The sequence below is a fragment of the Pteropus alecto genome, unplaced genomic scaffold (genome assembly GCF_000325575.1).
Source record: "Pteropus alecto unplaced genomic scaffold, ASM32557v1 scaffold164, whole genome shotgun sequence".
In the NCBI taxonomy this organism is placed as follows: domain Eukaryota; kingdom Metazoa; phylum Chordata; class Mammalia; order Chiroptera; family Pteropodidae; genus Pteropus; species Pteropus alecto.
The window spans coordinates 1,694,497-1,719,819 of NW_006439568.1; the positions used below are offsets into that span (position 1 = coordinate 1,694,497).

The 25,323-nt window shown below is 36.6% G+C and overlaps 1 protein-coding gene across 2 annotated transcripts in view; it reads left to right on the plus strand.

Annotated features, from left to right (window-relative positions):
* TMEM45A (transmembrane protein 45A) overlaps positions 1 to 24,311 on the plus strand; it is a 63,073-nt gene extending 38,762 nt beyond the window's left edge. The window contains exons 2-6 of one of the 2 annotated variants that reach the window (XM_006916552.3): positions 6,816 to 7,007; positions 8,226 to 8,438; positions 9,841 to 10,022; positions 18,861 to 19,006; positions 23,819 to 24,311. In XM_006916552.3, the coding sequence (XP_006916614.1) occupies positions 6,818 to 7,007; positions 8,226 to 8,438; positions 9,841 to 10,022; positions 18,861 to 19,006; positions 23,819 to 23,912 (825 nt within the window). In that variant the 5' untranslated portion in view covers positions 6,816 to 6,817 and the 3' untranslated portion in view covers positions 23,913 to 24,311. Of the gene's footprint in view, positions 1 to 6,815; positions 7,008 to 8,225; positions 8,439 to 9,840; positions 10,023 to 18,860; positions 19,007 to 20,728; positions 21,266 to 23,818 lie in introns of those variants that run through there. The other variant, XM_015592966.2, reaches the window with a different exon arrangement.
* Positions 24,312 to 25,323: the final 1,012 nt, after the last annotated feature.

A 25,323-nucleotide genomic window follows, 5' to 3' on the forward strand; every position in this document is an offset into this window, starting at 1 on the left:
TGAGATTTGGTCAGATATATTAGGAACTTGGAATCTTAGCTCTGGTCTTTAATAATTCTGTGAATTAGAATAGGTAAATAAATCTCTTGGAGTCTCAGTTTCCACATACCTGTGGTGGAAATAACACTTCTTTGAATTGTCTCAAAGTTAGAATAACTAAAGTCGTTAGCACATAGTAGGTGTTCAACGAATGCTAGGCTAGCTTCCTTCCCATCTCAGATGCTACACTACTAATAGGAATAGTCCAGGCTTCTATTTACTCTGAAGAGTTAGTAACAGGCAGGTGATACAACATGACATTTGTTCTTACTTTCTATTTGTTGTTTTTATTTCTTAAGATGTAAATCTTAGAATTGCCTCACCCTCTCTCATATTTTCACGTTTACAGTTCTAGTTGTCATTCTGGATGTTTGGTTAAAAATTATTCATGTGACATGGATGGTTTTAATTATTTAAAAATTGAGAGAGGTATGGGAATAAGAGGCAGGGGTATAGAAGAGATAAAAATGAAATAAAATAAAATATTTTAATAATACATGGCAAAATAAAATAAATACTAGAATGGTTATTGTTTCATGACAGAACCAGATTATTATTCTGGCCTCAGGAGCAGCTGTTGAACCATCTACCTCCACCCACTATGAAACCTGATATGAGCGAACAGAGTTTAAGACACTTAGGGATAACAAATGGCTTCTGGGGTATGTTGATGGGAAGTGACGGTAAAATCTTAGTGTCTTAGTGCCACTCTGCTTGTCTCCACATACACTAAGCCTTTGTTTTTCAGACCTCAAGAATCCATAAAAATCAACTGGCGAGTGCTTGTTAAAATTGCAGACTGCTAGGTCTCCCCCTGCTTTTTAATTTGGTAGATCTGAAGTGGGGCCCAGGAGTCAGCATTTAACTAAGCACTGCAGCTGTTTCTGATACTAGTTGCCACCCAGGACAGTGTTTTAGGGAGGAGGGTCCCAGGCAGGAGTTCATCAATATATGCTTTGCTTTTTGTGTTAAGGCAAATAGTAAAGTGAAGCTCATTGACTATTTGTTAAGTGCTAGCTAGGTTTAAATCATTAGAGGAGACATGGTCCTTGCTCACCAAGGGTTTAACCTTGAGAGGGAAAATAAGACTGTTATATAGACAGGATAATAGCTGTCAGTTAGAGTCAGACTGTTTCTTCTTCCTTGTTCCCATTTTACTTTTTGTAAGTCTCACATTGGTTTAGAATAATTTATGCACTGATCTCTCTACCAGATTGCATAATCCTTGAGAACAAGTGAGCTTCATTATTGACCTATAGCAATTTTGTTCCATCATCTTTTCTTACTCTCTGACTTTGATTTTGGTCATGACTCCAACCCTGACACCTATGGCAATCTCTTCTTGAGACACTGTACGTTAGAAAATGGTTTCTGTTTATAGGGCTTATCAAACATGTTCTGTTATGTTATTGCTGCCATAACTATTTTCTCTGTCTTATGTTTACCTTGACGACCTGGAAGAGAGACAGCAAAGATCATATATGTTGCACTGGCTTTGGTTCTCATAACAGGTGATACATGACTGAGGCTAGTGTTCAGTGGGTGGAATGTCAACGTGAATCTCATTGGGAAATACTAGATGGCACAAATTGAGACCGGAAGGTAGGATGTTCAAAAGGGTGTGCAGGCATTGTTACATTCTGAGGACTTATGTGCTCAGCTTCATTCTGAAAGACATGAGCACATTGATTTAGTCTCCAAAGAGGAAGAGTAGGCAGTTTTAGATTTAGACCAATCAGTTTCTGATTTTCCTTCTTGAGACCGGAACCACTATAAATTCTTGGAAGAAGAGAATTGAGCTGGACTTGACATTGAGGAAAGTGTGAAGGTAAGGATAGTTTAACTAAGAAAATTCTTTCAAAACATTTAAAATTTGGGAGAGAAAATGCTAATACGGAATGTCGAAGAATCAAAGAAATTTAACATTACATATGCTTATATATGCTTTGCTTTTTGTGTTAAGGCAAATAGTAAAGTGAAGCTCAAGACATAGTTCAAATTGGTTTAGTATTGGGACTTACAAATGTGTCTTGAAATATGAGCCATTAGCTAAGATTTAGGAATACTTCATTTTGGTGGTGGCTCAAGAAGAAATTTTAGTTTCAGTTTTTCCCTATGATATTCATTTTATATCTAAGTTAGCTATTGGGTTGAGATTCCATCAAGAAAACTTTGGAATGTCTTTCTTTGTGCTATTTTGAGTTCTTTCTTCTTTCTGTGCTCAGGCATGGTGTGTGGTTTATGCAGCTGTAACACTGAGAATTAATACCTAACACCTGATTTAGATCTTGGGCTTTGCCCAATAGTATCACTAAGTACTAGAGTTTAAAAATATTTCCTTTTTTGGTGGTGAGTGTGTGTGTGTGTGTGTGTGTGTGTGTGTGTTGGGGGGCAGTCAGAATAAAAGTGGCCAATAAGGACATTAGGAGTTGTAGCTCATCTTTAGCCCAGAGGATGATGTTTGGTGTTATTAAGAGCAGAACATTTTTTGTTGTTGTTGTTTTCTGTTTGTTTTGCTTTTTGTTTTTTGTTTTTGTTTTTTTTTTTTGGATGGGAGAGAAGTAAGAATTTTTTAAATGAACTGCATCTAGAAGCCAGTTGAACCTTGTATCCTTTTAAGCTTGGGCAAACCACTTTCATTTTATGAGATCATAAGTAGTGAGATCAGGCAGGAAGGACATTGAGGAAGGACCTTTTTGTTTCTTATCCTGGAGATTTTCCCTGGGGTTTCTGCTGGCTATCTGGCAGGTATATTCTGCTTAGTGGGTGAGAAAAGCCCTGTATTCTCCTTCTAAAAAGAATGTGTCTATTCTTTAGATTAAAATCTAATCAAATTCTGGAGTACCTGGATTTATAAACAATAAGTTGCATCTGCAGGCAATAGTAAAGCAGGGAACAAAAAACAGATTTGTGAATAATGGTATTCTAGGAGATGACTGTACAGTGGTATTTGAGGATTTGGGCAATTTTTTTTCTCTCCACAATGAAAGTAAAGTAAAACGAATGCCATTTTTGTTGCCAGAATCAACTGGGTTTGTAGAGTCCCTCAGCCAGGCAAATATAGCAAGCCTGCTTTGACTTTGTTTGGTTTATGTTTTAAACAGAGAATTATTGGAACCATCAGGCTGTTTTATTTTTATTTTTGGAATAGTTTTATTTCATTTTTATTTATTTTTTAATTAATTTATTTTTTATGCTGACTGGTTAATGAAATCCAATAAGTTTCAGGTCTACAATTTAACAGTAAGGCAAATATATATTATGTTGTGTGTTCACTGCCCATTGTTAGATTTCTTTCTGTCACCACATATTTGACCCCTTTTACCCTTGTCTACCTCCCTCATCTCCCCTCTCCTGGTAACCACTTGTCTATTGTCCATGTCCATGAGTCTCTCATCAGATTGTTTTAAATTAAAAGGCTGCAGATACAGAAATTCTATAACTGAAGTAGGAATGAGGACTCGTTTTTTTTCCCATGCTCTGAACACCTCCTATTCCTCTTCAAAAACCTTCAACTACTCCCTTTTTCCTCCCTATCACATACCAATGGCTTAGCTGAGACATACTGGTCCATTCAGCCCTGGGTGCAGCAGGAACAAGTTTCTGGTCTTGAAGATTATTTGGTTTACAGCTGCACTTTTAAGAAGGGCACAAATTAAAATTTTCTTGTTATCTTCAACATAAGTAATATGTTTTACGTGTGTGTTGAAAGTATTTATCAGGTAAATCTAAACATTTAAAAACAACAAGTTTTTAAACTCTGGTTTTGCATTTTCTTTCTTTGTTAATGTACCAGAAGCCTCAAAAATGGAGGCCCTTAACCTCTAAGAGTCCCTGGTTGTCTGCTATATAGGCTCTCAAAATATAGCAATGGATATAGAGGCTAATGAAGAGGACAGATCTTCAATAACTAATCACACAAAGAATTTGAGGGCCTTTCTCCTGTCTGGGCCATCAGAGAGAATTCTCCAAGCAGATAAAGTTGGAGGGGCTAAAGAAATCAGCCAAATTTGAGGCGGGGGTGTATAAAGTAGTAGAGGTAATAGATCTCAATGACTGACTGGTTTTCAGGGACATCTGTGGACTCTAGGGTGATTTTCATATTTTGAATTTGAGTGAATGGTGGTGGTGTTAACTAAAATAGGTAACTGGCGGGGTGGGGGGGATTACTTTCTGGCAGTGGGTGGATTGATACTACGATTAGTTCAGTTTTGGGATGTGTTGAGTATGAGTGGGCTTTGAGACATCAGAGTAGAGATATTTTATAAATATATTACCCCGTATTATAAGAAAGACTTAGTTACTCTTGTTAATTTAGAACTTCATAGTGTATAAGACACTATCCAGATCCAATAGGGGAGAAGAGAGAATAGATATGTGGTCTCTGATTTCAAGAAGAGACCATATATCTATTCTCTAATTGCAGTCAAGGAATTAAATAACCACAGAAGATTCCAGTAACCCTCTAAGACAACATCAGGAGAAATGTGATAGCCTGTACATGAATGATGGCCAAGAGAATTATATAGATGCTTCTTGCTTTGCAGCAGTTAGTATCTAAGTAAAATTTCTCATCTGGGTTTACTTTTGTTTTGCCTTGGTAGTTTGAGGTGGGTTGAAGATAAACATGAACTTGTTTAATAGTACTGTGGAAAAACTTTGGAATAACTCATTTTAATTTTACAATGTAGTACGGTTATTTGTCCCATTTTACAGAAGATAAAACTGAGGCACTTGGAGGTCAAATAACTTGACCGGCCATGTAGCTATAAATGGTAAAATTGGGATTCATATCTAGTCAGTCTGAATCCAAAGCCCCTTCTCAGTGTTTTAAAAATCCTGTTCTTTTCTCTAAATGTATCTCCTATCATTTAAATTATTTGAAAACTTTATTTTTAGTGGCTATAAAATTTATTTAATATTATCCTAATTTTAGACATATATATTATGTTTAATTTGATACCTATATTTCCAGTTATATCTTTAGGATAAATTCCTGGAATTAGATTTTCTGTACCAAGGAATATAAAACCTTTAAGTCTCCTAAAAAAACATCATTTTCTCCCAAAGAAATTCAACTGATTTACAGTCTGGGTGTATTTTTCAGTCCCTCATAAAAGTATTTTTCATTCCCATAGAGTTGTCTAAGCCAAGACAAACAGGAGAAACTAAGTAACGCTATGATGAAGACGGTGGTTTGAATAATGAATCACAGAAAGTTAGAGCAGGAAGAAACTCCAGGTATTATCTAGGCCACCTTCTCCTTTTCCTAATTAAGAACTAAGGCTTGGAGAAGTTAAAGGATGTGTCCCAAAACATACCACTAATTAGAATTAGGACAAGAACCTGTACTTACCACTAAATGATATACTAAGTTAGAGTCTCTTGGATGGTTTGGATGATTCAAGGATGTGCTGAAATGTCTACCTGGGGTCTCAACTAGGTATGTAAGAAACTTTTATCATCTGAGTCGGCTTCACAGTTCCCCCCTTGAAATGTCACAGTATGCTGGAGGTGGAAGTAACCCAAAGAGGTCTCCCTGAATTGAGAGGTCCAGTGGGGAAACCCTGACATCCCTTTTCATGGTATGATCCACAAGGATGATTCTGAACTTTCTCTTCATTATTCCACTGATGGTACAATACATTTGAATAAAGGGCTGCTCATATAATTCAAAACTCATGTAAGTCAAGACTGATTTTCTTTAACACTGACCAAAAATGGAGGACTTTTTTTTTTTGTCTAACCATTATACTGTACACCTGAAACTGATATAAAATAATATTGAATGTCAACTGCAATTTTTGAAAAAGGACATTTCTGTTTATTATTACTCCAACATGTACCAATTGTGTAAACAGAATTTACAATTGATTTGGCTTGGTATCCATCTGGGTTACTGGTTGGACTAAGCCTCAACATTTCAATGACTGCACAATCAATGGTTGTTTCTTGCAAAATCTGAGGCAGGCTTGTTGGCTGTCCTCTATGTTGCAAACATGCTATGTCAAGGTTGCCAGGGCAGGTAAAGAGAGAGTTAAAGGAGTCATGTAGGCTCTTAACTAACTCAGCCTGAAAGTGATAAATACCACAGCCCATTGGCCAGAACTAGAAACACAGTTCTGATTGAGCTGGAGAAGAGGTTGGGAAAAGTGTGTGGAGGAGCACAGATATTTAATGAGCACTAATGATCTCTTCTATACACTTGAATCTTGATATTTTGAAATTACCTAGCTAAAAAAATTTGTAGACAATTTTATATCATTTCAAGTTTTAAACATCAAAGTAAAACTTTGATTATTTTCTTCAAATATGCTTAAAGTGTAACTGTATGGTGGAATATATACTATCATTTTAAGAAATTCTTTTGGATTCCCTGTTAAAAATGATAATAGTTGTGAGATTTTGTTTAATAGTTGTGAGATTTAGGTAAGTCATTTCACTTCTCTAAACTTATATCCCAACTGAAAATGAGATCTAATCCCTCATTCATGGGTATGTTGTAAAAATTACGTAAGAATTCTTACGTAAAACACTTGACACAGTGCCTAGGATAAGGTAAGTGTTCAAAGAATGTGAATTTTTCTTCTTATTGGTATTAGTGATATTGTAATGTATCTACTACTGTTGATAGTAATATCATTTTATCTTTTTCTCTGAATCAGTGATGTATCCATAATCATCAGAAGATAGTGTACCTTATCAGAACGAGCAATGTTTTGGCTAAGTTCTGGAAATGAAATGTCTTCATCTTTTATATGTTCTTATCTTGGTAGACATGGGGAGTTTCAAAGGTCATGCCCTCCCTGGAACTTTCTTCTTTATATTTGGTATTTGGTCTACTATAAAGAGCCTTCTGAAGTATGCCTGCAAAAAGCACAAGCGGACTTCCTACTTGGTTTCCAAAACATTATTCCGTTGGATAGAAATTTCAGAGGGAATCACAGTAGTCTGCATGGCTCTAACTGGTGAGTAAACTATCTCTCTTTTGTTTTCTCCGTTTGGCTACTTTCACAAAGAGAAGATTGCTAAAATTGCTAAAATGTCTGAACATACACTCTAATTGTAACTTCTATCTGATATAATTGTTGGAAGATGATACTTCATGTTTATACAAAGGTCTGTGCCTTAATGAGTTAATAGTAATTAACTTGCCTTTCCACTCAAGGTGGAAATTTCCTATGTAGAATTAGATGGAGCCTCTGAAATAATTTTATGTCAATTATTCTGATGCCTGAAAGAGTAAAGTCTGTCAAAATGACACCAAAATGGAAGTTTCAATAATAAATCACTGCTGATGGGCTGTGCAGAGGGTCAGGTTGAAGAAGACCTCACCACATAACGCTTATTCTTTTTGCGTGATTTCTACTTTGGAGAGGGAGATTAGGTCAGATGACTCCTAAGACTTTCCTGTTGACTTTAAGATTCTGTGAAAATGTTCTGTGTTTTTAGAGTTTTACTTCAATCTCTGCTTTATGAAAGGCAAAACTTCCTAATTTTCCTTTGGATTTCTTTATACTTAATTGTGGTGATAGATCTTTGCTGTGGCCATCGAATTACAGGGCTACAGTTTCCAAAGAGATAAATTTCTTTTCCAAATTCTACAGATTAACAAATACAGCAGCATTTTTAAGAAGGTTTAACTCTTTGTGTAGTTCACTAGATCATATGCTGTATCTGTCAGTGCTTTCTCAGTTATCTGTAATTGGGGAAAAGCTGAACTCTACTATTTTTATCCTCAACCAAGCACAACTCCATACTTTGTGGTAGCTACCCAGAGATGCAGTGTATAAGTACGCAGCCTCTATAGAGCTGATATTACAAATCCCAAACCCAAATCATTCAAGATTCATTTAGTCATTAGATTAAAATAGAAACTAAGATCATCAGTGGAACTGATCATGGTACTAAGTGGAACTAAGAGCATCAGCTTTAAAGATCTGTAATAGCTATTTGACTAAATTGCTTATCTTCGACTAGAAGGGATTATCCAAACCAGTATGTGAACCTCTAAAACAAGCCTAAAGCACTAGTGTTCAACTGTTAGAGAACAGCCCAGAAAGAGGCATCGATGTCATAAAAGGACATTAGATTGGAGTAAGCAGTGGACTAATCCTCCCGCATCTTCTGCTTTCTTGGTAAAGTTATGGAGAGGGTTGCTAAAACTTTAATACGTTCTTCTACAGGTATGCTTGGGGAACAGTTTATTGTTGGAGGGCCTCACTTGTCTTTATATGACTACAAAGAGGGCCAATGGATTCAACTCCTGAGCTGGCATCATTGCACCATGTATTTCTTCTTTGGATTGATGGGTGTGACAAACATCTTATGTTTCACCATCAGTTCACTTCCTACCTCATTAACTAAGTTAATGATGACAAATGCCTTATTTGTGGAGGGTAAGTATGAGTGAATATTTTCTTATACCTTTAACAATTATTGGACATTTGTCTAGCCCTTTATAATAATATTCTTTTAGTATCCTGTGCAGCCTTGATACATAGGGTTATTTATTTGGGCTATGGTGAGCTATTCGGTGTCCTACATGGATGCCAAAGATTTTCCTTCCCCACTGACTCATTTAGTAAAACTGGACAAGCACAATCATTCAAAGTACTTTATTCACATTTTATATCTGTCTTAAAGAACCACCTATTATGGTTATTTATCTCTGGGTTATCCTGGAGATTATTATTTCTGTTTTTAACAAATGAAACTGAGCTCAGTAGTGAAGCATGAATATCCTGAAATGAGGAGACACTCACAGCAGAGTAGCTTCCACTATCTACTAACTAGCCATTTTCATATTGATACAGTAAGGCTCCACTATTACATAATAAATCAGTTTCACAACAATTCAGTCACGTAAAAATATAAAGTCTTGTTTTGAGAGATTAATGAAAAACATTTTTTGGTCAGTTAGTTTCCTAATTATTGTATGGGGAAACACTGAAAACAGCATTTAAAAATTTGCTTTCATTTCTTGCACTTGAAAGGAATAGACTGATTATGGGACAAAAAAAGCCGCAAATTATTAGGAGGCAATCATTTCCTAACTGTACACCTTGCCTTTCTCCCACATGTGAAGATAAGAACTTTTGCCAACCACTCTTTGTGAACAAGGGCTAGATAAAAAATGGGCACCAGGAACCAATAGCGTGAGTCTCATGATCTCAGGGTGCTATGATAGTTTGAATGAACACCTTTTCATCCTTATTTAGATGAAAAAGATGAAGCTGAAGCTAGAATCTGTCCAAGGGATTAAAAAATGTAGTTAGTTACTACTTCTTGGGAGCTCCCAGAGCATCTTTTCATACCCATCAAAGTCTACTCTTATGATTTGTCTAGAAATTTGCTTCCTTCAATGGACTGAATTCCTTAAGATGAGCTTTGTCTCATACATACTCTAACTCCTGCTCCCTGCCCCCATCATGCTTATTATTGATCCTCCTTCATAGAAGCTGCTTTGAAATATAGTTGAAAATATCATGTTGTGTTAGATAATAGAGACTGAGGAAGGGAAAAAATGTTAGGTTTTAGAGATTCCATTCTAAAGGGGTAATGCGATTATTGTGAAAAGCAGTGGGTACTGGACATTATGGACAAATGTGTGTATGTGTAAAATTCTGTGTGTGTATGGAGAGAGAGAGAGAGAGAGAGAGAGAGAGAGAGAGAGAAAGAGAGAGAGACAGAGAGACAAAGAGAGAGAGAGAGAGAGGAAGAGAGAGAGGAAGAGGTTTCACTGAAAAAGACAAACTATGTTTTTCTAAGCCACTCCCCCTTAACCCCTGCTACCATTAGCTTTTATTTTCTACAACCATACTCATGGCCGGGAAATGCTGGACATCTTTGTGCATCAGTTGCTGGTCTTGGTCATCTTTTTGACGGGTGTTGTTGCCTTCATGGAGCTCTTCACACGGAGTATAACTGTGGAGCTTCTGCGGACAAGCCTCATCCTGCTTCAGGCAAGCTGGTTCTGGCAGGTGAGTCGGGGCCACCAGTTAATGTACCTGGTATCTCTACCTGTAACCATCTCTCTCTGTTTACTGGGGCATTTTACCTTAGAATCCCGGGACTTCTTTTTGATGTGCTGGCTGTGGTGAGAATATGGGCTCTTGAGAGGTGTTGTTTCTTCAAGTTGCCCAACGATCCTGGTAGGAGTGTTGACAGAGCAATGGGGAAGGGAGTGGGCTGTGCACATCTTCATCACACACCTGAATATCCACTGTGTAAGAACTCTGGGCTGGTAATTTCAGTTGGACGCAGTTTCTGATGCTAAAGCCTAGTGGGTAATAAGCTCAAGAAATATGAAAGGCAGGAAATGGAGGAAACTATTATTGATTGAGAAACAACTATGTGCCAGCCCCTGTGCAGGACTTTTGCACACACATTGTTTCATTCCATCCTCACAATGACTTGGAAGTTAGGTATTAACATTCCCAATATTAATTGATAAGGAAGACCAAGTGAGACCAAGTTACTTTCCCACAATAATAGAAATAGAATCTAAACATGAGTTATCTGACCCCGAATCCCAGATTCTTTCTATTTTACTCTGTCTAATCCTCAGCCTTAGTGTGTTGTTGAAAAATTGTATTTCAATCAGTGAACATGTATTTTATAGAGAATGAGAAATCATAATCCAATATCCATATATAGACCTAAAGAAAGTCTTGGGTGAAAGGTGAATGTGGTTTAATCAGGGAAGACTTCTTAAAAGAGATTTTCTATCGCCAGAGAGCAGGGATTTGGAATGATGAGGTTATTTCAGGGATTTGCATTTCACATGAAGAATGATAAGAAAGCTCTGGCAGGAGAGCGGGGAGAAACATCATGGTCAAAACAGGGGTAGGAAAGATGTGATATTTAAGTATGTGATGGAGTAGAAAGGCTGTTGGAGCAGAGGCTAATGAGGAGGTGTTGGATTTAAGGGTTACTTAAAAAAATATATAGAAAAAATAACAACTATCTTATAATATGATAACATTGATAAGTAGTGAATTTAACCAGTTTATATTCAGAAGTTGTTTTGTTAGATTATTTATCATCTGCTGGGAACTTAAATAGAATGGAATGTAAAATACTATTATGCATTCTATATCTCCTGATTGACATGTTTTATCACATGCATGTGTTACCTATTCAAAAATAAAAATAAATTTTAAAAAACTTAACAGAGATAACTTCTGGTCAATATGATACAGTGAGTTTATGCTTCAGTTTATCTCCTCTGCTCCAAGCACATAATAATGACATAATATATAATAAATACCTATAAAATAAAAAAGAAATTAACTTATTTCTCATTTAGAAAAAAAAGTGCAGCTCGCTGCCAGTGTTAATTTTACATAAACCCACTCTTCGAGGCTGAAGCAAATCTGACTGGTTTTTAATATGAAAATAAAGGGTAAAAACTGTTCTTGGTTTTATTTCTAATCAGAACTTGTCTCCAATCCTAATGTAACAGAAATGTATACATAAATTGGATTCATCAAATGAATCTTTGGTTAACAACTGAGAACAATGTTAACATCACACGTTGGAATGTTATGTTTTCTAGGATTTGACATTTTCAGCTATTGAGAATTACTGTATTTTTTAAATGGAAATACCACTACTAAAAACATAATGCTTAAATAGAATGATGTCATTTGTTTCCAAAGACTATTGATATACTAGAGCGATGTGAAAATAATAATAAAAGCAAGATATTTCATGGCAGACTTTGGGGGTAAGGTTAGGACTGTAATCTGCGAGTTATCTTGGGTTAAACGCTGCAGTTGCAAGTGCCGTTGATGAATATTCTCGGGGCAAATGGGAAATGAGTTAAAAGAAGAAAATAAAAAAATAAAAAATACCAGGCTGCAATTAAACAGTATAAACAAAAACAGGGCAAACCCCCTCGTGGGTCAGACACAGGCTAGAATGGCACAGCAGGAGTAGAGCTGAGCTGCAGGTCTGTGGCTCCAGGTCTAGAGTAGACAGTGATGGTCAGTTGTTTGGTTCCAGTGGAACTAAAAGGAAATAAAAGAATTCCTCTTAAAGTGAGTGATGAAGCCAGGCTTTTGGATCTCTTTGTGTTGTTTGTATAGTTGATATTCCTAATTTCTTTTCATCCCATTGAGATCTCACTTTCTGATAGAGGTCTCTTGAAGTTTTATATTATAGTAATAGCTTTGTCATTTCTCCTTATTTTCAGTTTTTGCTTAAATGTTATGAAGCTGTATTCTTCTCTTTTTGTTGTTGTTGTTGTTGTTGTGTGTGTGTGCTCATGTACTTTCAGTCTTTCCTGTTTATAAATAAATACACGTTAGGCTATAGATTTCCCTCTATGCACTACTACAGCTACCTTCCATAAGATTTGGTGTGTAGTAGTTCTCATTCTTGGGCAATTTTGAATATTGTATTTTCCATGTGCTTTCTTCTTTAATGAGTTATTTAGGTATGTAATTTTAAGTTTCCACAAACTAAAAAGTTTTTTCCAAAAACTTTTTTCTTTTGATTATTCATTTCTATTTTAATTGCTTCGTAGTCAGAGAATGTGTTCTCTTTGAAATGGGCTCAGACTTCCTTTGGGACATAGCCCAATGTCAGTGGTAGCAAATGTTCCATGCACTTGAAAAGAAAGTATATTCTGTCTGCGCTGGGTTCAAGATTCCACATATATTTACCAAGTTTGTTAAAGAGCAATAAAGAATTCAGAAAGTAAGAACAAAGGAGAAACAAAAAGAGTTGAAAAAAAAGAAGAACGAGCAGAATTAAACTAATTAGTTTTCCGTTTAAAGTTCATAATTAGTTAAGGATCTGAGGAAGAAAGCTGTGGCCTGTGATAACTGAGAGTCAGTTGGCTTAATGTTGCGCCTTTTGGCAGAGAAATAATGTTTGCATGTTTCCCCAAAAGGTTTCCTGAGGAAGAGCTATGAGACTGAGTCTTTGGGCACAAATCTGTGATTATTTAAAAATATTTTCCATCTATCAGTATGTCTAGACTAGTTTCTTTTTTTACCTGATGGCTAGACTAAATAACATCTGAATCCTTAAAGAAAAATGAACATTTAATACCAATGCAAACACACACACTGGCAGGAAATGAAAATTTAGCATAGTACTTCTTCTCACCATTAGATTCCTCTGAAACTGAAAAAAATGGAGACTTAGGCGAATTTATTGTGCTTCCATGTTTTGTTGCAATGTGTGGTATACAAATGCTTATGGCCAAAACTCTATCTTAACCTAATAATATTACATAGTGATTTGCTTTATACTATATTTTTTTCTCTCTCTACTCCTCCATGTATGCTTAAACCAGTGCATGAAAAATGTATAGACGAATTAGAGAAAATGCACACCTTGACTCTTGGAACCATAAGTATAAAGATGTGAACTGAATGAGGCAAAGGCTGAGATTGGCTACTTTTTTATAACATATGTAAATGATTGGGTAGTAGGCAAACCTAGAGGGAATTCTCCTCCCAACCTATAAAAATGCTTTCTTTTCTGAACCTCATACAACCATATGTGTTTTATCAAAAACCTAACCACGTCACGCAGTTTAAAAAAGAGAAAAATCCTTCAGGCCCATTCATCCTTGAGTCATGTTTTACCTGAGTCTCTGTGTGGGAGAATATTTCTAAAGCTCGCTTTTGCACTGTCATTTTCAAGCTTCCTTCCATCATTGTTAGAGTTATGGCGTAGAGACAGGGACTGAAGAAGACACTCCTGCTGTGTTTGCTTCTCATTATTTAGGACAGGTGTTTCTGTTGCCTCTCTCACCTCCACTAATTCCCATAGAGACTCCTCCCATGACTAACTAACCAGATCTCTGAGCCCAAACCAAAAGGCAGCCTCGTTTTGCCTTTAAGAAAGAACATTTCATCCTAAAATGCAAAAAGATCCAACTAAGCAGTAGTGGTCTGAGATCTGATACTGTAGATCAAACACTCACTGAAATAAATGATTGGAGAATAAGATATAAAATACTAGGAAATTCAAACTAACTTATAGGAAATGGGCCCCTGGCTTGTTGCCTATTAGAGATGAAAATTATTTACATTTTAAATGTGGTACTAATGAAGCTGAAACTAGTCAAAAACAGATGTTCAGGAGTGGCATACAAGATATAGCAAGTAAAACACTTTTTTTTCCAGGCCTTTTTTCTTGCCGTTTTGTATTAGGAAGCAAATTAAAACAGCAGATAAAAGAATACAGGCTGATTTTTATATTTAAAGGATTTAATGATTTGTGGCATTTTCTAACCCTTTGTTTTCAGCTTTCCTAATTTACTTGACTAAAATGACTAAGGAATGTTACTACGGCTTTCAGTATAATCACGTCAGTTAACTCTGTTCATAGGATTTGCAGTAACTTTTGGTCAAATCTTTAGCTTTTAATATCAGGCATTGAAGGTCCCAAGGAGATAAGGAGTGAGAGGTGCTCAAAATATCTCTTTATTTAGTGTACAATAGTAAAAATTTTGCCTGGTAGAATTGACTGTGACTAATGGAAGTGACTTAAGAGAGATTTTATTTTGAAAGCTCCCAAAACAAATTGTGACTGTGGCATGTTGTGAGAAGTCCATGGGCCTCCAGGTCAGGCAGACCTAGATCTGAATTCTAGTTCTACCATATTAATCACATGACAGTAGACTTGATATTCTGTGCCTTTAGGTTTCCTTAACTATAAAATAGAAATAATATCACATGAGATTGTTGTGAGAATTAAACATTGCAACTTGAAAACACATGCTGCTCTAAGAGGGGTGATGTTAATTCCTTAGAAGAGGGTAAAGACAGCTTCCAGAAGAAGGTGAAGTTGTGTTGGGGCTTGAAAGATAGATGAGGGTAACCAGTGTGACCAGGCTTGAAGTTTAGGACAGGTGATACTCATTTGCTTATTTTGGCCTTAACTCCTGTATTCATTTCCTAGGGCTTCAATAACGAAGTTCCATAAACTGGATGACTTAAAACAATGGAAATGTATTTTTTCACTGTTCTGGAGGCCAAAAGTCTGAAAATCAAAGTGTCGGCAGGTTGTTTTTTTCTTGGGGGCCCAGAAGGAGAATCTGTCCCATGCCGCTCTCCTAGATGGTTGCCAGCAATCCTTGGCATTCCTTGGCTTGTGGCAGCGTAACCTCAACCTTTGACACCACAGTCACATCTCTGTGTTCACATGGGTTTTCTCTAAGAACACAAATCATTGGATTTAGGGTCAATTCTAATCCAGTGTGACTTCCTTTTAACTTGATGACATCTGCTAAGACCCTCTTTTCAAATAAGTTCACATTCACAGGGTACTGGAGCTTAGGACTGCAACATACCTTTTTGGAGGACACAATTTAACTCATAACTGCTAATTCTTACCTTTGGGAGGTAGAGCAAATCACTCCCCAAGAAAGGGTGCTTGAGTTCTGGAGATGGCATTGGGGGAACATTGGTGGAACTGACAGGTGAGACCTGGGGAGTGAGTTCATAGCTCATTATACTCACCCTTCCTAAAAGGCCTTTTCTTGACACAGAATTTTTCTGTCAGTTTCCATGAGTTGCTATGACAGGAGGGCATGAGAAGCAGATTCTCATGGTCCTGACACCCAAATTAAATGTCTGGGTCCCTTGAAATGAGAGTTCACTACATAACTTTCGTTTCTTTCTTGTCATTTCTGAACAGCGATCACAGAGGATCTAGAATTTCTTGCTTTATTCCAGGGCCTTCAGGGACCCAGGCTCTGGTCATTTTGGTCCCTGGAGTGAGTTTCCCAGCTGTATGGAAAAAAAGTATTGCAAAGCACTGACAAGTCCAAGCAGCAGGCAAATCAGCTGCTTGGGTGGCATTCTCCTCCTGCAGTTTCTAAATATTGCAGGCACAGATCTCTAACTTGGTGTCTGTTGTGTCTTTTGCCAGTGGTATTAACGCCTCATCTCTTTAGAATGTTGCGGTGTCCTAGTGCAGAGGCCTCACCCTTGGTGGGTGAGGCACAGCAGCAATGATGCAAATGTCTTTCCAACTCTTTGGAGATGAAGAAACAGGTTATGTGTTACTTACTGTTCTCAACTCTAAAATAGAGACATGTGTATTCTGGGATCTCCTGGATGCAGAGAAAGGCAGAAAGAAGTTATAGAGTGCCTTGCTAATTTCAAATTATGTGATATTTTGGAAACAATTGTTTCTAACATTGGTTGGTAAATAAAATGCATAGCACCAGCACAAAAATAGAAAACTTCTGTCTGCCTTGCTTCACTTGATCAGGCAAGAAACCTGAATAATGACCAAAATGGAGAGTCCATTCATCCATCCAAACATCCATCCATCCATCCATCCATCCATCCATCCATCCATCCATCCATCCATCTATCCATCCGTCTTATTTTTTATTGGGGTAAAATTCACATGGAATTAACCATTTTTAAAATGCGAAGTTTAGTGGCATTTAGTACATTCACAATGTTGTGCAACTGTCATCTCTATTTAGTTCTAAAACATTTTCATTACCCTCCCACCCCCCAAAAAAACCCTTGACTCTTTAAGCAGCCACATCTCCTTTCTCTCTCCTCTTAGACCCTGGTAACCATTAATACGCTTTCTGTCTCTATGGGATTACCTATTTTGGATAGTTCACATAAACAGAATCAGACAATATATGAATTTTTATGTCTTTAACATAATCTTTTCAAGATTCATCCATGTTGTATCATGTATTAGTACATCATTACTTTTTATGGCTAAATATAGTCAATTGTACGGATATACCACACTTTGCTTATTCATTATCAGTTGATGGACATTTGGGTTGTTTCCAACTTTTGGCTATCATGAATAATGCTGCTGTGAACATTTATGTACAAGTTTTTGTTCAAATAGCTGTTTTCAGTTATTTTGGGTATACACCTAGGAATGGAATTGTCAGGTCATGTGATAATTCTACGTTTAACTTTTTGAGATACTGTCAAATTGTTTACCATAGTGGCTGTACTACTTTACATTCCCACCAGCAACGTACAAAAATTATAATTTCTCTATATCCTTGCCAACATTTGTTATTTTTATTTATCATTATGATTACCATCCTAGTGGGTATAAAGTGCTATCTCATTGTAGTTTTGGTTTGTGTTTCTCTCATAACTAATGATATTCATCGGCTTTTGATGAATTTATCGACCATTTGTATACCTTTTTTGAGGAAATGTCTCTTCAACTCCTTTAAAAAAATATTTTTCGTCTTTTGCTGTTGAGTTTTAGGAGTTTTTAAAAATATATTATAGATATTAATTCCTTATCAGTCCTATGGTTTACAAATAATTTCTTCCATGCCATGGGTCATCTTTTCATTTTCTTGATGGTGTCCTTTGATGCACAAGAGTTTTTAATTTTGATGAAGTCAAATTTATCTATTTTTGCTTTGGTTGATTGTGCTTTTGATGTTATATCTAAGAAAATATTACCAAATCCCAGGCCATGAGTTGTTTTATTTTAAGAGCTTCATGGTTTTAGTTTTTATTTTTATGTCTGATCTATTTTGAGTTAATTTTTGTATATAGTGTATGGTAAGTGTCCAAATTCATTCTTTTGCATTTGCATATCCAGTCATCCCAGCACCATTTGTTGAAGAGGCTATTATTTCCCTATTATATAGCCTTGGCACTCTTGTCAAACCAACTTACTATAGATATGTGGGCTTATTTATGGACTGTCAGTTCTATTTTATTGATTTGTATGTCTGTAATTATGTCAATATTATACTGTTTTGACACCTGTAGTTTTACAGTAAGTTTTGAAATTAGCAAGTATAAGTCTTACAACTTTGTTTTTCTCTTACAAGGTTGTTTTGGCTATTCTGAGTCCCTTGTAATTCCATATGAATTTTAGGATCAGCTTTCCATTGCTGCAAAAAGGCCACTGGGATTTTGATAGGGATTGCATTGAATCTGTAAATTGCCTTGCGTGTTATTGCCATATTAACAATATTAAATCTTCCAGTCTATGAATATGTGATAACTCAATTTATATATATCTTTTTTGATTTCACAATGTTTTATAGTTTTGAATAATAAATAAATAAATAATAAATTTATTCCTAAATATTTATTCTTATCAATGCTATTATGAGTGGAATTGTTTTCTTAATTTAATTTTGGGGTTGTTTATTGCACGTATATGAAAATACAACCGACTTTTATGTGTTGATTTTGTATCCTGAAAGAATGCTGAATTCATTTATTAGCAATTTTTTTTTTATGGATTCTTTAGGATTTCCTATATACAAGATCATATCATCTGTGAATATAGTTTTACTTCTTCCTTTTCAATCTGGATACCCTTTATTTATTTTTTCTTGACTGATTGCTCTGACTAGAATTACTAGTACAATGTTGAATAGAAGTGGTGAAATCAGACACCCTTGCTTTATCTTAATTTTAGGGGAAGAGCTTTCAGTCTTTTACTATTGAGCATAATATTAGCTATGGGCATTTATATATTTTAAAAACCTCTTGTGCTCTAATATTGAAGTAATTGAGTTAGACTGCACAACTTAGAAACCTAGCTCATTCTCCGAAAGTCCACCAATCTCCAGAGAGATTACTATTCACATTTTAAAATTGATTTTTTAAATGTCCTTAAATTTTTTTTTGCAAAAATATGACCTACTAGATACCATCTATATTACTAAAACAGGAAATAAAACCTAATGTCTTATCTGTAGCATCTCAGATAATGGGAGTTATCTTAATTACTATTAATCTTGGAAACAAGCATTTTGAAATGCATCATCTCTGGGGATGTGGCTGGTTATTTTAATATGTGCTTTTTTTTTTTTTTTTAAATTGCAGATTGGTTTTGTCCTTTATCCCCCCAGTGGAGGTCCTGCATGGGATCCAATGGATCATAACAACATTATGTTTCTCAGCATATGTATTTGTTGGCATTACGCAGTAACCTTTGTTATTATTGGAGTGATTTATGCCTTTGTTACCTGGTAAGTTAGTGATTTTTGTTCATAGAAATTCTATTCCTTGGTATATGATCAATAAGACTTGATAGTATTCAACTTAAAATTCAAAGGGGGATTTTATTCCTTAGCATTCCACAAGACAGAGTAATATAGCAGAAAATTATCTGCAAACACAGAAATTCCCAATCAAAAAGAACAAGTGCTGGTTTAAAGTTAGAATAAGCTCAACAGTATCTTTGCTGTGCCTCTGACCTGTGCATCACCCTTCAACACACTCTTCTGTGCCTCCATTTCTTTGCATCTGCTGTTTCCTTTTCTGAATGGTCCTACCCACACCTGCAGTGCGAGAGCCCTCTGTTTGCCCATGTGTGCACCAATTATAGCACTTGCGCAGCTTGGTGTCATTTTTTGACCAACATAATGCCTCTCATTAAATTTGAGTATCTGATTAATTTGCCATTTACTCAAATATTTCTGAAAGTAAGATTCTGTTGAATACATGTTTGAATACATCCCGATACAATGTTTCGTGATGAGTGAGGAGCAATATAGCCAGTTGATAAGAACACATATTCCTAGCTCTGCTATTATCAGCTGTATGAGTTTGGGCAAATTATTTAACCACGTTAAGTCTCAGTTTTGTTGTTTGTAAAATGGGGATAATAATAGTACCTAAATAAGATCATGTATTTAAACTGCTTAGGCCATAAGAAGAGCTCAATGAAAGGTATTCTTGTACTTGTTCTTTTTGTTATTCTTCTTATTCTTTTTCTTACCCTTCTGTATCAAAAATGCATAAGTATCAACCCTTTGGAGAGAGACAGACAATTTAAATACAATATAATAAGTGGAAATAGTAGAAGAGCAAAGCACTGTTGGAGCTCAGAGGAAGCCTCCTCACAACTGAGAAATAATCTGCAGTTTGAAGGATGAGTAGGACTAGAAAGGAGTGAACATGGTTCCTCTCTCTCAGGTAGCTAATGCTAAAACACAGCTGACCTGGCTGATCCCATTTTGATCAGTGCTAAGATCTGAAGGATTATGTGTAGGAGGAGTCTAGGCATGCAGACTCCTACACATAATCCTTCAGATAAGGAACATTTTGATCAGTGCTAAGATCTGAAGGATTATGTGTAGGAGTCTAGGCATGCAGACTCCTCCTACACATAATCCTTCAGATCTTAGCACTGATCAAAATGTTCCTTATCTTCAATTTTCATTATGGTAGCCATGAGCTACGTGTGGTTATTGAGGACTTGAGATGTTCCTAGTGCCACATTAATTTTAATTAATTTAAATATCTGTATATTCATAGAGATTACCATAGTGGACAATGTACAACCACAAGATTCTCTAGATTCCTAAAATGCAGTCACTACTTCTAGGCACAGTGGGGTCTCAGCCTCTGCCAAAACTAGCTTTTTACTCTTTAGGCTTGAGCCCAGGTCACCTCTCCTGCTCTGTGCTCCTTTAAGCTTCACTGCTGAAGCAGCTTTGGTGCTGGTTCTGAGTGAGGAAATTAAGGGAATGGCTTCCAGTGTCTCTGCTAGGCTTCGAGTCAGCCCACTTTGATCTGCAGTTGTCTCTTTCTAGAGGTCTAAGTGCTTTGAGTGCTGGGAAATTCTACCTTCTCATTGACTGATTTCCATTAGTCCTATTCCATTCTACGAAAGCATGTGCATGAGCTGGTTGTTAAGGCTGGCTCTGCTGTCAAGTGAAACCTGGCTTCTTCCTCTGTTGTTCTAGGCTGACATCTGGGCCTCATCTCCTTAGAGGCTGGGCAGCCTCCAAGACCAATGCCAGCATTCAGGGATCCTCTCTACCGCATGTCAGCTCCCTTCCAGAGTCAACAGAAGACTATTGTCTTTTCCTGTTTCAAAAAACTTCAGACTCCTAATGAATCTCTTATCTGCTAACAGTTCTCTAGAAACCAGAAACTCTGTTTATTTTTTCAATCTCTGCCCTGCCCCTTTGATGTTTTGACCGTGTAGTTCCCTCTACCTGGCATATCCAAATTACACGCCCATCTCTTCTATGAAAATGTTGGTGATTATTTTAGCCCTGGCTCATCTCCCTTCATGAGTTTTTATAGCACTTTTGTCTACCACACCTTTTAACAATTGTGAGCTATCTCGTGATGTTTGCTATTAGTCCATGTTAATGTTATCTGTTAGCTAGATTGTGTTGCCTTGAAGAAAAGACACCTTTTCATATTTCTCACAGCTCTTGGCGTACTGCCAAGTAGTAAGTACTCAATAAACACTTAGTCGCTGTTTTAATAGATCTGTTTCAAAGTTACTTGACTATAGTCTTCATTTGTTTGGAAATCATGTTTTATATGCTTTCCCATTTTTGTTCTCTTGAAAATATAAAACCTGGAGCTCACGTTCTGACATAGTTTGACATGAACTTAAGCAATGGCTTTAAAATATCATTAAGATTCAGTACTGACTTTCAGTGAAGTCACATGGCAGGGTAATTCAGTCCTGTTATCACAAGGAACTTTGAAAATGCCTTTGTCAGAGTTTGACTGTGGAGTGGTTTATGACTCAGTGATAGACGATGGATTTTCAGGACATTATATCAGAATTTGTTTGACATAGCACAAAGATCACTATGGAAACAAAATGGAGTTATGGAACCACTGCCCCTCAAATCTCTGAAAAATGAAGCTGTACTCTCAGTTTTCCAGAATAATGGTTCAAAAATTGTCTCATCCAGTCCCATGCCTGCGGTCTTGATTATGACAGCTTGTAAGAGGGACCTATTTGGAATTCTTATGTGTTTCACTGTATTTTATATTAAAATATCTCTGTTGCACAAAACTATTTCAAAAGCTTCTATGTATAGAAAAATATTGCCCATTTTCAGGTTGGCTTTCCAAGCAATGATTTATGTGAGCCATTTTGAAGAACGAAAGAGAGATGACCAAATAAATTCCAGGTATATGATATTTTGCCTTCTGGAAGTTTGATTTCCAGATAGACTTCTGGAAGTATACCCAGAGTCTCTGCTCTGTTCTTTCTCATAATAATTGAGGAGAACACATGGGAACAAACGCCCAGTTATGCCCTGATCTTCTTTCCCTGGACTTGTGTCATTCCAGGAACTAGCAATTATTTGCACTTCCTCTTATTACTCCATCCCTCAATCTGACCCCAGTGGCCATTCATGCATATGCCAATACCTAGAGCTACAGGGTGCAGATAAAGCCTGTTTAAGGTGTCTGAACATCCCTCACCCTGGTAGCTTATAGCAATAGCAGGCATGCCAGAGAGCAGTAATGGGAATCAGAATGAATCACTAGGGTGTGTTAACCATTCATTTGTAATAAGTAGCCATGTCTTTGTTTTATTTCCCATGAGAGTTATCAGGAATGAATCTAATGAATGAATTAGATAATTAATCCATTTCATTTAGCATATATTGAAGTTGTACAATGTGGAAATAACTGTATGGGTTTAAAAAATGACACAAACACTGTCCTGGACTTTAACTTGTTTACGACTATTAGCCTTTCATGAGAACAATGCCTTGAAGAGTTGAGGACACTGGAAGCAACAGCAATAGTCAATTAATAATCAAGACAAATGATTTTGAGTAGTTTCCCTTGGCTCTTGATGAGTCAACAGACGTTACTAAATGCTGCTCAGCTGTTGTTATGTATTGACAGTTAATGCTGAGTTGGAAGTCACTGAAGAATTCCGCATTATTTATGAATCAGTGATTGAACTCCTGGCAGATTGCTCCAAAGGCCATTGATTCACCAAATGTGTGTCGAGCCACTATTACGTACCAGACATTGTTCTAGGATCTGGCTGGGTTTAGGGCAGTAAATAAGATGAGGTCTCAGCTCTTACAAGGCTTATATTCTAGTGGGATCCAGAGCACAAGTAAAATCATTGATGATGATAGGGGAGGGCCAGAACTTCACCGGAAGAAGAAAGGCAGAAAATAGGGTGAAGTTGCAGATAAACTGGTGATGTTTTTCATATAATGAGAATTATTTTGATGATCTGATTTATCATGTTTGTTTCCATATTCACACATATTTCTGAAAGTTAAATATGTTTTATTGATATAGTCACAGTGCAATGTCTTTACAAGTAATCGTGCACAGAAAAAGGTTTTCCTTGTTCTTATTACATCAGAGAAGGGGAGAACATGCTGAGTTTCTGTCACTAAAAAGCTTCACATCTTCCAATAACAAAAATTATAATTGCTGCTTCCCCTAATCCTACAGATTCTCTTAATATAGGAAGACAGTCACAAGGGTGGAGGTGCACTTCTTCTAACTTCTTAATTCATTATGGACCATCCCATGCAGTTGAGCAGCCTGTGGCCTGCACTAAAGCATCCCTCTGAAGGTGCGAGTAGGGACCACAATACATCCCAGACTTGACATGGGGCTTGACATGGGGAAGGAGATGCCTTTATGCAATTCTTTTTAGGAGAGGGCTCCTACTAGTAATACTCAGCTAGGTGTAGACTTGCAGAAGCTCAGCTGAGCTTGGTTTCATCTGGGCTTCCTACAGTCCAGAGATTCTCTTGTTCGTTTTAGAAGTGATAAAAGTTATATAGAATAAGGCATCTCCTGATACCTAATTAAATAATTGTGTTATGCATTCAAAAGCTATATTTTATCTGTTTACTTACACCCTGCTTTAATCCACAAAAAAATTTCAGGTAGGTCCAAAGCCAAACAAAAGTGATTTTCTTTTTTGGGGTGCCGCTCCCATTTGCACAAATGATTTGGAGTTTGTTGTATTGTAATACATATTGCTCTGGGTTTTTATATTAAACACCATAATGTGAGGTGCCTTTCATTCTCCTCAGGTTGGTTCAATCTCGACTAAACAGGTTCTGCCCCTCAGAAATTGGACTCCTGAAAAATGCTGAACGAGAACAAGAATCAGAAGAAGAGATGTAATTTTGATGGACATCTAGTCTTTCTGGATGAACTTTTTCTTTTTCTCTCTCTCTCTTTTTTTTTTTTTTGCATTGTTTTTGTTCATGGTTTTATTTCTTTACCTTTTGTTTGGAGAACAACTGGCTGAGGATTATTCTTGGTGTACTGTTTGTATTTCCAATTTTGTAAAAGTATTTGAATTTAAATTTTTTACTTTTAAGTTTGAAAATATTTTAGATGGTAGGCTCATTTTGCACATCAGTCTTGGTATTCAGGGCCTGGCGTGACTCTTTCCAGGTCATCAAATGAAATATGGAACAACTTTTCCTTTGCCCAGAAATTGACCCAACTTCTCTTAGCCTCTCAGATCAATTAACATACTCAAATAAAATAAAATGACTTCGACTGAGTGTATTTCAATATGTAGTTATGCTCTCATATTGTCAAACACAACACTTGTACCAATCAGGCTGACCTGTTCTCTGTTTTCCAAAACATGTTTATTTTAATTAACATATCAATGTCGTATTAACCTCCCTTCCCTCCTCCTCGAAGTTTAACTTCCAGAGATTCTTTAAAGCCTAGTTAAAAATTTTTATTTTCTACTGCTTCACACCACAGTATTCGATCTATAAACTCCTATAGCACAGAGCCCAAAGCAGCATTAGATCATTTGCTATTCAGTCCTTTAAGCATCTATACATAAATTCTTTCTTCTTCATATATAATAATCTCCTAAAGACAGCCAAACTTTTTTTTATCTCTATTGTAGCACCCAAGGAATCCTTTTCAACCTGTAGCATTGAAAACTGAGCTATATAAGCAGAAAAAAAAGAGGAACTCAAAAGAAAAGGTTGTCTGTAGGTGAGGACTCTGAGACTAGAGTATTATTGACTTGTCCGTGATCATGCAGTCAGTTAATGGCAAAGCCCATGATGGGATGTTTTTCTTAACACCAGAAGTAAGGGTGTTGTAACATGTCAGAGGTTATACTATTGCATAGTGAATGGTTCAATTCCTTCTTAAACAGACCTGCTTATTCTAAAGTCCATCTGTTCCCCATAGAAGTGTCCCATTCGGAGAAGGAGACTTTGGCTTCTGTTTGAATTATCTCTAGTCAGAAACTGTCTTAGTCAGTTTGGGCTACTATAATAGAATACTATAGACTGGGTGGCTTAAACAACAAGCATTTATTTCTCACATTTCTAGAGTCTGGGAAGTACAAGATCAAGGCCCCAGCAGATCTGGTGTCTGTTAAAGGCCTGCTTCCTGGTTTACAGATGGTGGCTTTCTTATGTCCTCACATAAGAAAGGACTCCACAGTGATGACTTAATTGACTCCCAGAGGCCTCACCTTAAATTACCATCACAATGAGCATTAGAGATTCAATATATGAATTTTGAGGAGACACAAACATTCAGTCCATAGCAG